The 13,819-nt window shown below is 40.4% G+C and overlaps 1 protein-coding gene across 9 annotated transcripts in view; it reads right to left on the reverse strand.

Annotated features, from left to right (window-relative positions):
- The window catches only part of CCDC148 (coiled-coil domain containing 148), a gene marked incomplete at its 5' end in the record, with an annotated part of 104,711 nt that overhangs the window by 19,450 nt on the left and 71,442 nt on the right, over positions 1–13,819 (reverse strand). For all 9 annotated transcript variants that reach the window (XM_079978218.1, XM_079978217.1, XM_079978215.1 and 6 more), the window contains 2 exons: positions 378–496; positions 5,368–5,508. In XM_079978218.1, coding sequence (XP_079834344.1) covers positions 378–496; positions 5,368–5,508 — 260 coding nt within the window. The remainder of the gene's footprint in view (positions 1–377; positions 497–5,367; positions 5,509–13,819) is intronic.

The following is a 13,819-nucleotide window of genomic DNA, read 5'->3' on the forward strand; positions in this document are numbered from 1 at the left end:
TTCACAGGAATCCCTACACCATGAGAAGACCTAGCACTGACTTGTCTCAGGTTCATAGAAGAAAGGAAAAGTACAAAAGCGAAGAACTACTAACATCACTGCCCTGAGCCCCACTGAGTTCAGGAGAGCTTACCCCCAAGTAAATATACATTGGGCTGAAAACTAAAAGTGTTTATATTGGGGAGCCATGCTAAATAAAAATAATAAACAGTTTTAAAAGAAAAAAATCAGTAAATAAAACTAAAAAATATTGCTTTGAGGTTGTTGTTTTAAGTTTTATAAATTTTATGAAATAAACAAAACAAAACAAGATTTTTAAAAATTGCTCTCCAACCATGAGTCAATAATCCGCATGAGGATTCTGTTTATAACTTTACCTTTTCTTATCTTTAATGACTTGTTGAGCCAATAATTTCTTGAATTCTGCCAAACGCAGAAGATCTTTTGCTTCCAGTTCCTTCCACCTGCGCTGCTTTTCAGCCCAGTACCTTTTCACCTAAGGTTTGAAAGAACACAAAAGGAAATTTGAAAAGGAGGAGGCTTCTATCACTGTGGAAAGGCAATTTTGGTTTCAATAATAACGGTTTTATTTGCCCATAGCAAGATAGCAATTTAAGTGTCCATTCCACATTCTCAAACAGAAGGGGGGGGGGGGACTGGCTTGAGGAATTGCTAGGTATGGCAGTGTTTGCTATAGCATTCTGCTCTTCCATCCTTTTTAGGAGCAGGCATTACAGACGGCTTTATCCCTGCAAACATCAAGAAGGAAGCAGGTTATCTTTGATCTAAGAGTTTCATTCCACACATCCAGAAAAGAGCAATATTTAAATAGCAGTAAAACACCTGGATATGAGCATGTGAATGAAAGAGACAAGAAAAGGCAACTAATGCAATGATGGTCCATTGGATTTTTTTTGCTTTTCTCTTAAACACACCAGAATAATTGGAAGCAGATGTCAAAGGAAGCAGAATAAGAAAAACTGGAAGCATTTGAACTATCCGATCAAAACTAGCACCAATGAAAGCAAGAGCCAGTACTATAATATGAGAAGATATATAGAAAACAACTCTACCATATTTCATAGCTGGTAATTTGGCTGTGATGTTTATAGAATGACATTCAACAACTATGAATGTTTGCTCTGAGCAAAGGCTAATTAATAGGACAAGTGCCGCCTCTGCTGTGAAAAAAAAATCAGTCTACACAGAGATAAACCAAAGCTTAATTAAATTGAAAGAACCGATTTTTCTCTTGAATAAACTCAAAGGGGAGGGGGTGTCCAATTTCCCCTGCTCTTTAAAACTCTTCATTTCTTTGAAGCAAAGAAATAGCAATCACCCCAACTTTGTTTCTTCATCTCTGGACTGTCATGGTCTCAATTAAAATACAATTATTAAACAACAATGTGGTGCATTTTCCACATATTTAAATGAAAGCAATACCAAAGTACAGGCCAAATTATAGGATATTAGGTGTTCCTGGGTCAGTGACTAGAAATGGGCATATATATTCCTTTGGATTTTAGAGGAGGAATTGGCTTCTCTGAGAAGGCAATAGATGGAAAGTATGGGATTCCTGGAAGCAATACTTCTTTTAGTGTACAATGTCCACTTGAATGCCCCACCACATCTGTTCACTAATTCACACGTTTTTCGGTGGGTTGGGAGATGTATTTAGGAGAAAATGAGGATAGATGAATTTTCTGACTGTAGAAAATGAATTGTAAAGGCTGTTCCCAATTGAAGTTCAATGAGCAATTTCAACTGATGTCAAGAGATTACTGCATCTGTGTGACTCAACCCTTGGGCAAGTGATAACAGCACAGCTCCTCCAATTGATTAGTTTTGTGAAGCCAAGAGGTGCTCAACGCTTGTCGGACAGCTGGTCTACATGACCAAAATATACCAATGTGGTACAGTTTTCCTGGTCATTGTTAAGATGAGAACTAGTCCTCTATCGATCCAGACCAGAATCTCTGCACATGGAAAATGGGCCAAAACCCTAAAATGTATTTTATATAATTGACTCTTTATTTTGATTCTTTGTATATCGTATTGTTGTTTTATTGCTATGGCTGATGCAAAGAAAGATTGATTGATTCATTCATGGAAAATGGGAATGACAAGGTGAATTGGCAGAAAAATGGGGTCTTCTCAAGTAATTATTACCAGGAAGAAACTGCAACTTAGCTCTCCCATAAGGTAAAGGTAAAGGACCCCTTTATATATATGCATGCATTTAATATTCTTAAGAGAAGCAAAACTGTGATTAACTCAAAAAGCATATGATTTACAATATTTACCCTGTAAAAGGAACAGAAGATGCATCATTCAGTTAAAATTAAGATGGCAAATATACATCAATAATTTACAGCCAACAAAATTAATAGCTTCATTAAAGAACACACACACACAAATGAATCCAAATGAATGTGTTAAATGTCTAGGGTGAATTTTAAGTACATAAATAATTCCTTGGTTTCCCCTAGTGTTTTACGAGATCCTAAACAACATGAACATTTCTATCATGTCCATTTTACTGTGAGCCCAGTGGTTGGAGGACTTAACTATATATTCTGAGGGTTTTCAAAGTCACTCTGACTTACACTAGATGGCAGTCTCCACTCTAACTGGGTATCTACTAAATCTACTGGGCTGATTAAATAAAAGTAGGATAAAATGCTGGCCTCAGCATTTTCTTGATGTGGAAGTCAGAGTGCCATCTTACACCGTTTTTATGGGTTGATAGGTCCTGTGGCAAGCCTCCGGTGCTAACTTATATTTCAGAGCTGCATATCTCACTAGATTTAATACTTATCCAGCACCCCATGAGTTTTGTGGCCACTTTCAAATGAAAGCAGGAGACAGTCAACCTCCTTGCAACCTTTGATCTCTACAAAACTGATGAATCTACAACCTTGTTTAGGAGCTCTGCTTAACACCTTCAGAGTCATGGAGCATCTAAGTTATATCTGCATGCCTCTTTAAATCCTTCTAAGACAGCTATCTTCAGTGGATTAATTCCAGTGAAGCCACTGGAACTACCCAGAATTAGTGGCTTGACAAGCAAATTCAGAGACTTTTTCGTACAATTACAGCTCGCATAAGAAAACCTAGCTTGCAGCATTGTTTTAGCTTGCCAGAGTGTTTACTTTTATGTACAATTGCTTCCAAAGCTATCACTTTAAATGCACTTATTTCAATAGATCAAGTCAAATCTATCAGGCAAGCATTTCCTGAAATGCCGATAGTTTCAGCAGATTAGCATTTACCAAACAGGGTTGAAATCTAATATAGATTTTAAGTATCGTTTTATTTAAGCTATTTTATAGGCATATTAGGATGATAGCAGCAACTTGGTATCTCTGATTACTACCACAGTTCTGCTAAATATCACTGGACATGTTTATGCCTTATAATAAAATCTGTCCTATTGTATTAATTGCCTGTTTTATGCTGTATTGTCCAATACATAAATCACGCTCTCTCATAAAATGTTGGTAGGGTCAACAGTCTTTTTGGAATAAACCTGAATAATAATAATAATAAAACTCTGGTCAGCATTATATAAATTACTACTCCAAACTGTAGCAGCACACCAGCTGTATGGAGCAACATGCCCTAATGGTTTTTAATAGATTTTTACGCATTTTTATTGGGCCTACTTAGTTTCCCAAAATGATACATTCTAGACATAATCTGAAAGCATTTCGTGGTAACCTAATATGGTTTGCTGACTTATGGAGTTGTTGCTGTTGACATTCGTTTGTCTCGAAAGACAATGGAGTGTGCTTCCAGAAATGAAGTTGAACCACTGGAGAATCACAGCACCTGCTGTGGCTGTTGAGACCAGTAACTCATAACTGTTGCCTCTTGTGTTATTTTTCCTGTGTTAACAGCACTGAAGTGACCTCTATGGGGCACAAGCTGGGGCATTGTGTTTGAAGGTCCTGGGCTGCCCAGACGACAAGATCCCCCCCCTTCATTGCTGATGTGGTCCAAAGGAAAGCATAACAATAGATCTGGCGATCTGGCACCAGCTTGGCTGCAGGAATTGCGGGAAGGATCTCGTAAAACACTAGTAATAATAGTAATGGTTGCAGTAGTAGCAGGGTGCGGGTGGGGGGAAGAAATAAAGCAAAACAAGGATATCCCAGAATACACACACAGAAGTGCTTGTCCAATGCCTTTGGAACCTAGCCAGGGCAAAATCATATTTCAAGTTCTGTTTGCTAATATACTCTGCCTCTAAAACAGTGGGTTTAGAAATGTAAATAAAATAACAGGAGACAGCCCTTGCTAGTCTTCCTCTTGTCACATATTTCAAAATGCCTAAAACAAATGAGCTTTACTGAATGGGGGCAACACTTTCCTGTGAAATAATTAGATTTGCCTTGCTTTTCCTCGATAGCCGAATACATTTGTACAGGAACAAATCATTTGCATGCAGCAAAATGCAGGAGTGATAACATCCATGCAGACCTCGGGAGTAGTGATAAAGGTGCTTCTTGTCTGAATACAGTTACTCTTTTTATTTGTATAAAACACCCAAATAGTACAAGATTGAGCTCTATGTTTTGCCTACTTATGTTGCTTATGAGGAACTAGGAAAGAAATACATTAAGCTGTACGGTTAAAACCTGGAAAGCCAAGCTAAAGGGCTGCTATTACAAAGTTGTCCCTTTTTAAAAGGTTGCTTCCCCCCCCCCCCCATAATGAACAGGATGCTGCTTTGTGAAAATAACTTTTACTTAGTAGCTGCAATGCTGGAAATGGAATCCAGATAAGAAGCAGAACATATACTTCCTATGGTACCCCCCCTTTTTTTCTCCTCCCCCAGTGTTCAGCAAAATGAATGCTAATTCAGATATATGGAGTAATATCCACTTTTCTTCTCTCCCTTACTACAGGCAATGGGCATCAGGCCCGCTGTTCACTGAAGCTGTCTCTGTGATGCTCCAATTGCAGTGTGCAGACATTACATTGTGATGCTTATTTGGTGCATTGCAGCATACCTTGCTGCAGCACTGGGAACCACAGTGGTCTTTGCCACATTAGCTCCTGACAGCAAAACCTGCCAGACATTATTTCCTCTCTGTGACAGTGTAGGAGACACATGCATATGCCTGGAACTGTGCTATTAATAAGAATGCCAATTAAACAAACTTGGTATGATCACAGTAAAAATGGCATGGAGTTTTCAAGCTACAACAAGCCCTGGCAGATCTCCACTAAGCACTCATTAATCTCTGTAATAATGTTAGGGACTGTTTACAAGGGTATAAAGTATCAAGATCAATTAACGCTTTAAATGTATTTAACCGTTTAACACATGCCACATACACACACACCACACACTTTGCATACTTTTTCTTTGTCCTCTGCTCTCTGAAGCATTTCTTTCTCCTTGTGAAACTTCTCTTTTTCATCTTCTTCTTTCTTTCTCCTGGCAGCGATAGCAGCTTCCAGTCGGGAAGCCTCTTCCTGCTGTACACGCCACTGGAGGACCTAAACAAAGATGGAGATGTTCCAGTTCAGTTAACAACAGGTTAAAAAACAGTAACACCAAGACAGCAGTTTTCTTTTTTTAAAAAAATGGATTGGCTTCAGCAATAGCAAATGGCCAGCACTAGGAAATGAAGAGGAAGTGGACTAGAGTCAACATTTGTTTATGTATTTGATTCTATCCCATCATTTGATCCAGAAGGATCCCCAAGGTGGCTTACACAAAATAATACAACAAAGAAGCTTGCAGGCTTCTTCTAACTCCTCTGACACATAACATCGCTCCAAAGTCCTTCTCTGCCTGGGATGGGGAGGGGAGGATTGGGGCATGATACTTAACGGAGTAAAGGCTTCCTCCTATCAAACCTGACCATTGGCCATTATGGCTGGGACTGTTGGGAGCTGGAGTTCAAAATCATCTGGAGGACCACAGGTTCTCCATCCCTGGTTTAGGAAAGCAAGCTAACCTTCAACTGTTGTATGAAGTTGGCTTGTTTCCCTGTACTGCGGTTATGATTAGCTACAGTTTTGGGTTTGGATGTAATGCTAAACTGCGGTTAGTTGAAAACAGGAGTAAAAATCTGAAATCCCTTCATGACAGATGAGAAGAGGTTTAGTGTTACATCTGAAGCTGGTCAGTGTTGCATCTTGAAACAATACAAAAGCATGCAAAACCAAACAGTGTTGGGAGTACACAACAAGAAAGCCTTCCTTTCAAGCCTCCTTCAGCTGAGCAAACAAGAATCTGTCTCTAGCCCAAGGTCATATTCATATGCAGGGGTTTAAATTGGTACATGATGCAAATGTAAGACCTTCCTTGAATAGAATACACATTCCAATTTCTCTACTGCATTCTGTCCTTCCTGTAACATTCGCGTGCAACACAAATGTGGAGTTGTATTCTCATTGTTTGTAAAGTGCCACAAACGTGGATAGTGCCAAATTGTTGGTGTCTGTCTGTCTCAAGAGATTATGGAGTGTGCCTGTGGGGTGAAGTTAAACTGCTGGAGAATCACAGCGCTTGCTGTGGCTGCTGAGACCAGTAACTCGTAACTGCTGCCTCCTAGTGGCGTAGCATGGGGGGCTGGGGAAGCCGTTGCCCTGGGTACATCTTCAGGAGGGGGGGGCGACCAGGTGCCCCCACAACAGGATCCAATTGGAGCATGGCTCTAGTATGCAAGGGAGCTGGTGAGGCAAGCTTCCTTGCATCCAGCTCCCAGGTCAGGTCTGCTCCCAGGTCAGGTCTGACCCGGGGGTGGAATAGAGAAGAGTCAGCAGAGAGCTACTGCCCCTCTCCTTGGCTGGGCTGCAGCATGCACAGCTCTGCTGTAGCAGAAAGAGGCTGCAATGTGCGCCATGACCGGCCCCAGCTACTACATACCCAGGTCAAGCCTGACCTGGGGGAGGAGAGAGGCTGCAGAAATGCAAGGCACCAGCTGTGGCTACTCCATCCTTGGGTCAGGTCTGACCTAGGGGTGGAGAGAGGCTGCTACTGCTTCCTCACGGCCAGCCCAGCAGCTCTGGCGGAGAGAGGAGAGTGGGTGGTAACACTGCTGCCCACTCTCCTGTACTGGGGTGCATGAATGCGCCCCCGCACTGCTTTGCGAGGTGAACCGCAGCAGGCTCCTTCCCGTTCTACAATTCAGACATGTAAACAAGACCCAAGACTGAAAAGCCAAGTGTCCTCAGGAAGCAACCTACCCATTCAATCAATAAAACTATATTTAATTAAAAGCATGTAGGTATTTAATCCTCCAATTTTGTTTAGCACGCCTTTTACTCTAGTCCCCATGACCCTGTTTTAACAATAAAATGCCAACTGAAAACGTAAATAGGCTCATAGACGGTATGAATCTTTCTTTGTGTTTATTTACTGTTTATAGCTCTGAGTAAATAATATGGAAAATAAGCTGAAGGTCATCAGCAGGATCCTTCATGCAGAACCACCTCTCCGCTAACTTGTAAGATTCAGAGGCAAGCTGCCAGAAACCACTGATAGGAATTTTGCATACCACTTCCCTGACTCAAAAAGTTCCTTTGAGGTACACAGAAGCTTAATACTGCATTGTAATAAGCTTCCTGCCTGCCTTCAAGGACTTCCTTAAGTGCTCCAAAAATGTGCACACAGAGCTAACACCTCCATTGAGCTGAATGGGGAAGCCAGGCATGTGCAGGAAGGCTATGCACATACCACAGGGCACACCATACTCTGGACTGTTGGAGAAATCAGATTCTATATTCTGTCACTGCTCCCAATGTTTTATGTTTAGATACATGGTAATTATTTTCAAGCATCCTTGGTGGTGATCCTCATGCAGCTCTCTCTGCTGAACCGTTAGACATATATTTAGATCAACTTACAGAAGAGCTGGGGTTTTTAAAAGTGTTTATAAAAATGAGATACATGTGGCCTTCTGCCTGTGGAAAAGCACTCTGTTGAAAAAAATCTACAATAGTTGCTTAGTTGCTGTGCAACAAAAGTGTACCAGAGGCTAAGCTGTATTTTCTGGAATATATTGAGTTCTTAAACAACTTAGGTAATAATAAGCAATGGCATATTAACATAAATAATCATTAGATGGAATTAGTACACTACTAAAAAAAAAATACCCTTCACCTATTCCAAATAATTTCCGTTTCTAAAATTGGGAAGTATTATTTATTCCATTTGATTACGCACTGCATACTAATCATTCACCAGCAAAATAGATTACTGAATGTAACGCCTGCCAATCACAAACTCCCAGAGGAGTAAAGGAATCGAGGAACGCTACAGCAAGACTGATCTTTATTACAATGCGGAGATTGTAATGGAAACTACAATATAGACAGTGAAATTGCTGCTAAGGATCAATAATCTTTGAAGTTTATTTATAAAAGTATCTTATCTCTCTCACACACCCTTGCAGTGTGCATTTACATTCCACCAATGATATACAAACATAGGCATTGTGCAATGTCCAAAGGTAACTTTTTAAAGGATCAGAGGTTATTTTAAAAGAAAGGGGTTTTTTTTAATCAGATACGTATACACTAAATCTCCCAGCTTCATTCACAACCCAGTTAAAAATCAACAGAAATGCAGCCCGGTTCTATTCATATTTATTGAGAAGTTAAGTCCCACTGTGTTTAGAATGACAGAGTCCTGAGTGTGTGTGTGTAGAACGACAACCTGGCAGCAAGCCCAAGTACACTTACCAGGAAGGAAGTCCCCCTGAATTTAGTGGGAATCATTTTCAAGTAAACATGCTTAGAATCAAGCTCCAAATTAGCTTATCGGCATTATGGATAAGATTACTACTATTGTGTTGTCTCAATAATTCTTCTATGAAAGACTTTGTATTGCCACAATTCAGGCATGTAATACAAAGCAGCAAGGTATGAGCTTGAGCTATTTAATGCACATACAACCCACTAAGGAAGCCCTTGTGCCATCCTGCATTTTGTATTTCTGAGGTTCATGAGAATACAATAATCTGTATGTAGGCAGCAAAAATCATTAGGAAAATGAAGCCATTGTATAAAGTGTAGAGGCTTTCCATGAGAAATGTCAGCACAAGGGAATAAGTGGCTAGAAGTAGTTTTGCTGTTTTTTTCTGCCAAGGAGATATTGTAATCACCTATTTAAAGCAGATCATCTGCAATGAAGTGTGGAATGATCATAACGAAGGAACCAGGATCAAGTGCTATCATTACAGGGAAACAGCACAAGTTAACAAAATGTGTCAGAATTTCATTACGATATCCTATTTTCAAGGACAGCTATAATACCCTGATGTTTTTCTAAGTCTCTCTCAGTATAGATTTTTAATACAAATCTTTTGCTTTCTGGGTTTCTAAACAGAATTTGATATTAAAGCAGCTAGTTCGGCCATTTGTAACCTTGAAAAAGCTAGCAAACTCTGGCTTCCATTCAGTCCTGGAACGTATAAACAAGCATCAATGTACAGCCTTTTTATGCAAACATCTCCAGAACAAACACAATGTGTAGCGCTCTTTAGCTGAACTTTGAGGATGCAGCAACAACAGTCAAAAAAAGAACATGAACGGAACACAGAGGAACATATACAAGGTGTGACCGGAAAGTTCGGTGAATGGTCACAGAAATTGGACAGTGAGAAATATTCTAACATACATACCTTACAGGCCTTCAAAGTAGGCCCCCTCTGATACAATGCACTGTTGACAATGTTCATATACGGTAACTGTTGGAAACTTCTGGAGAAGTCCTCTTTTCGTACTGCTTTCAGTTCCGTAACAGCAGCTTGGACATGTGAAATGTTGGAAAATCTGTGCCCTTTCAGTGCGTATTTCAGTTTTGAAAAAATAAAGAAATCTGGTGGGGCCAGAATATGGAAGGTGGGACAACTCGGTAACCTCAGTAATGATTTCACACGGAATATGCAATTCTTCTGCCATCATTCGGACTGACAAACACCAATCCTGCTTCATGAACTCTGTCGACATTTGCTGCCGTTCTGCTTGTCGACGGTCTGCCAGATTGAGTGTAATCTTCGATGGTTTGCCGCCCTTCACGAAAATGCTTAAACCACTCATAGACTGTCTTTCGAGTTACAGCTTCATCTCCACACACAACTGTGAGCATTTTGTGGGTTTCCAATGCCAATTAACCCAATTTTAAAAAGAATTTCATATTGACTCTCTGCTCATTTTCAATCACAACACACTGCACTATTAACAGCTACTAAACGCTACCGCATGAATGTAGGCCTGTCAACAAATGCCAAGACACGTGCGCATATGTTAGCTGAGATACGGACGAACGCCTCCCACGTGTCTCCACAAACCCGGCAGTTCCCATTATCGCATACAGGGGCGATTCACCCTACTTTCCGGTCACACCTTGTACAATCAGCCAATGAGAGCTCTGGATGGCAAGACTGACGCCATGACAAGCTCCAGGGCACCATCAAAGATGAAGTCAAGCTACTGGCCAGACCAAAGGGAGGCACTTAGAGATGGAAGGAAATGCTATACTCAAAAAAGGCTGGCAAAACCATACCCATGTATTTGTGGGTACCTTTGTATCTACCAAGTTTGACTTTGTGTCATGCCAACCAGCTCACAGCACTGCACTTTTCCTGTTTTTAAAAAACATTCCTTTTCAATTTAAGTTATATGCTCCCAAATACATGCAGAATATTGAATCAACTCAACTGTTAAGAAAAACTGAATAGATTGTCTAATAAGTCATTTCCCCAGTCTAAATTCCATGAGTTCCAAATATATTCATTTTCTTTCCCTAGCTTGTGACAAAAATCAAGTTTGCTGCCAAGATTTCTCCCTTCTTCCTCGCCCCAACTGAATAATATTTTTTTAAAAAACTCTTATTGACACAGGTTCTTATCAAAAACAGCATGATTCATCTTCTAAAAACACACTTGCTCGTGAAGAATAGAGCCACAATTCTATGGGAACTGAATGTAATCAGAAAACCTGGGGCTGATCATAGCAAAAATGCATCTTACATTTTAAAGCCTTTAGCGTTAAGGGGAGCTGGCTGAGGATGTGGAGGTCTTTTAGCATACCTTGCTGCCATTGAACAAAAATGATTTAGTCAAGCCAGAAGACAAAGGGTTGTGGTGGCAAGATAATAAGAGTAATAATGATACAGAGTGTAATTGTAGTGCTAGAATTGTAATATTACATCTCTATAATTACAATTATGCTTCTCAGGTAGGCAAAATATCACAGGCTGGCAGAGGTTATGCAAGAAATGAAAGCCTGAGTGCTTTCTTCTAATTTTGAGGAATGATTAAATAAACTTTCAAAAGCTGAACTCCTTGGACTTTGCATTCGCAACTGGAGAGGAATTTCACAGCTGAAGTAGAAATATCCCCCTTCAACATACATGACGGGAGGAAGAAATATCAGGAGTCGTAGGCTCAGCAGCACAGATGGCCCCCCTGAAAGATGAAATGGCCAGGCTGGAGATGTCACAGCATGACTGGAGTGGCAGAAACCTGACACTAGCCCTAACCCAATGAAAGTGCTGCTGCACAGGCTAGGGCAATGGCAAAAGCAGGCAGGACACTCCCTGGAGTGGCTGAGGAGAGAGCAGAATGTGTCTTTGAACTCCTGCTGGGGAGCAAGAAGACCCCACTTGCCCATGGCTTGTACTGGCAAGGGCTGGGTGACAGCCACAAACCTCCCAACCGTGACCAGCCAGAAGGTATGCTGTATGACAGGGGTCAACAGATGATGTCAAAGGAGGCTGGTTTGAGGTTAGTCCAGATTTGGGAGGCAAAAAAGAGCAGTAACTTGTGCATGACACAGACTGACAGAGTGAATGAATGACTGCAGTCAATGGCAAAGCCTCTCATCTCCACCCTTTGGCCTCAGGAGGTGGTACCACTGCCTAGTGGTGATATAATGGGTTCCACCTCCTGAGGCCTATATTTCTACTTTTGACAAGTCCCGTCTAATGTTAGACAAGAACGCTAATGGGAATAAAATGAAAAACATTTCCTGAAGAAAATAAGCTCTAGAATTAAATATTTGGTTTTTTTTAATAATAATAAAAAAATCATACCTGTGTTTTTATAAGAAATGAACCACAATCACTTTAAAACCAACACCAGCAGGACTGGCCCCTAAACAAACGCCTTTTTTCAAACAACAACACTGTCCCCAAAGCACTCACTATGGTAGCATCTCCAAAGCAGGATTATATTGCAGATAAATAAAAATATCAGATACGGTTTCAGGTCAACCTGGGAAGCAATCAACACTATTTCTACTTAGAGTAGACCCACGGGAGATAATTGATGTGACAACTTAGGTTCATTAATTTCAGTGGGTCTACTGTTAGTTGGACTTAGTTGAACACAACCCCTTGAGCATAAACAGGTCAAACAAACAAATGTGCATAGTTGGAATCTTTTTATTAACTTGTTAATATTTTTTTTAAAAAAATTATACACCATATATGGACAGAACATTAACGAATTCCAAAAAACACCTCAAAAACTAATGAATGTGTTTATTGTGACCACACAATGGTAAGGTGTTTTGTTACGCCTGTAGAAGCTGCGACTGCTGCAATAATGAAAAAATTGAAGGAGTCTCTGGATGTGTGCACAGTTCTCTCTAGCACATAGCTCTTTTGAACCATGGGTTCTGTACTGGATTTTTTTTTGGGGGGGTATATAATCCAACTAAAAAATGCACCTGCATTTACATAACAAACTGTTTTCGCCATATGTTTCTGCAAAGCTATGTCCACAGTGTCATGTGTAAGTGGCACAGACCTAAGATCAGTGCTATTTTTCTAGAAAAAGAGGTGCTGGAATTCACCAAGAACACCTCCCTTGTTCTCTTAGAATGGCAATGGCGCCCACCTGAGAGGTCCCAGAACTGAGTTCTGGTGAGTTCCGGCTGGAAAAAAAAAAAGCTCTGCCTAAGAGTATCATATATTGGCAAACAATGAAGCAACATATTAAAAGGTGGCAACCTATTAAAAGGTAACCCTGCCAGATAACCTGGTGGATCACTATGGGTCAGAAAAGACAATGCTGGGCTGGATGGATGGACAGTCCAACCAGATCTAAGGCATGTTCCTATGTTTCTACGTGCAGGCATCAAAGTTACTCATTGTGGCATGCTACCCATTAAATATAATATAAAGTTACATTAACATATACATGTTATCCGAGGGATAACATTGGTACCTCTCCCTGTACTGTCCTACCTGAGTACTGACATCTTCCAGGGACACCCTCCATAGTATCCCATCTTTGGGTGTTACTCATTATACAGTGACGTATGATGATGATCCTATTTATTTTGCACTGCTTGCGCAATGCCAGTCTCTCTGAAATCTACCTGGTGCAACCCTTAAATTCATTTCCTCACCAGATTAAAACCTGGTTATTTACTCAAACTTTTAGTAAATGCTAACCTCTCAAGTTTAGGTTTGTAATGACAGCTGCTCACATTTTAAGCTCACTTACTGTGTTATTATTTTACGTGTTTCCAGTTTGTAGCTGGACTTGTTACTTTAATTATTGGTGTACCCTGCCCTGAAATCTTTGGGTAGGAGGTGGGTTATAGATATTCTAATAAATTATAAAACATTTCCATAATCAGTTTTCTGAGAGCTGTTAACCCTACTAGTAAAATGAAAGCTCAAAGTGGAATGTGTATGTACTGTATGTACAGTACATATCGCTAAGGTGAACATTCCATTAGTGCAAGGATTTCTTCTTGGACCATGATGTGTTCTTCCGCTATGTACCCTCTAAATCTGTTCTCTGTCCCACTATGTACATATATGTACAAGCACACCCACCCA

The sequence above is a fragment of the Podarcis cretensis genome, assembly GCF_951804945.1.
Source record: "Podarcis cretensis genome assembly, chromosome: 1".
Lineage (NCBI taxonomy): Eukaryota > Metazoa > Chordata > Lepidosauria > Squamata > Lacertidae > Podarcis > Podarcis cretensis.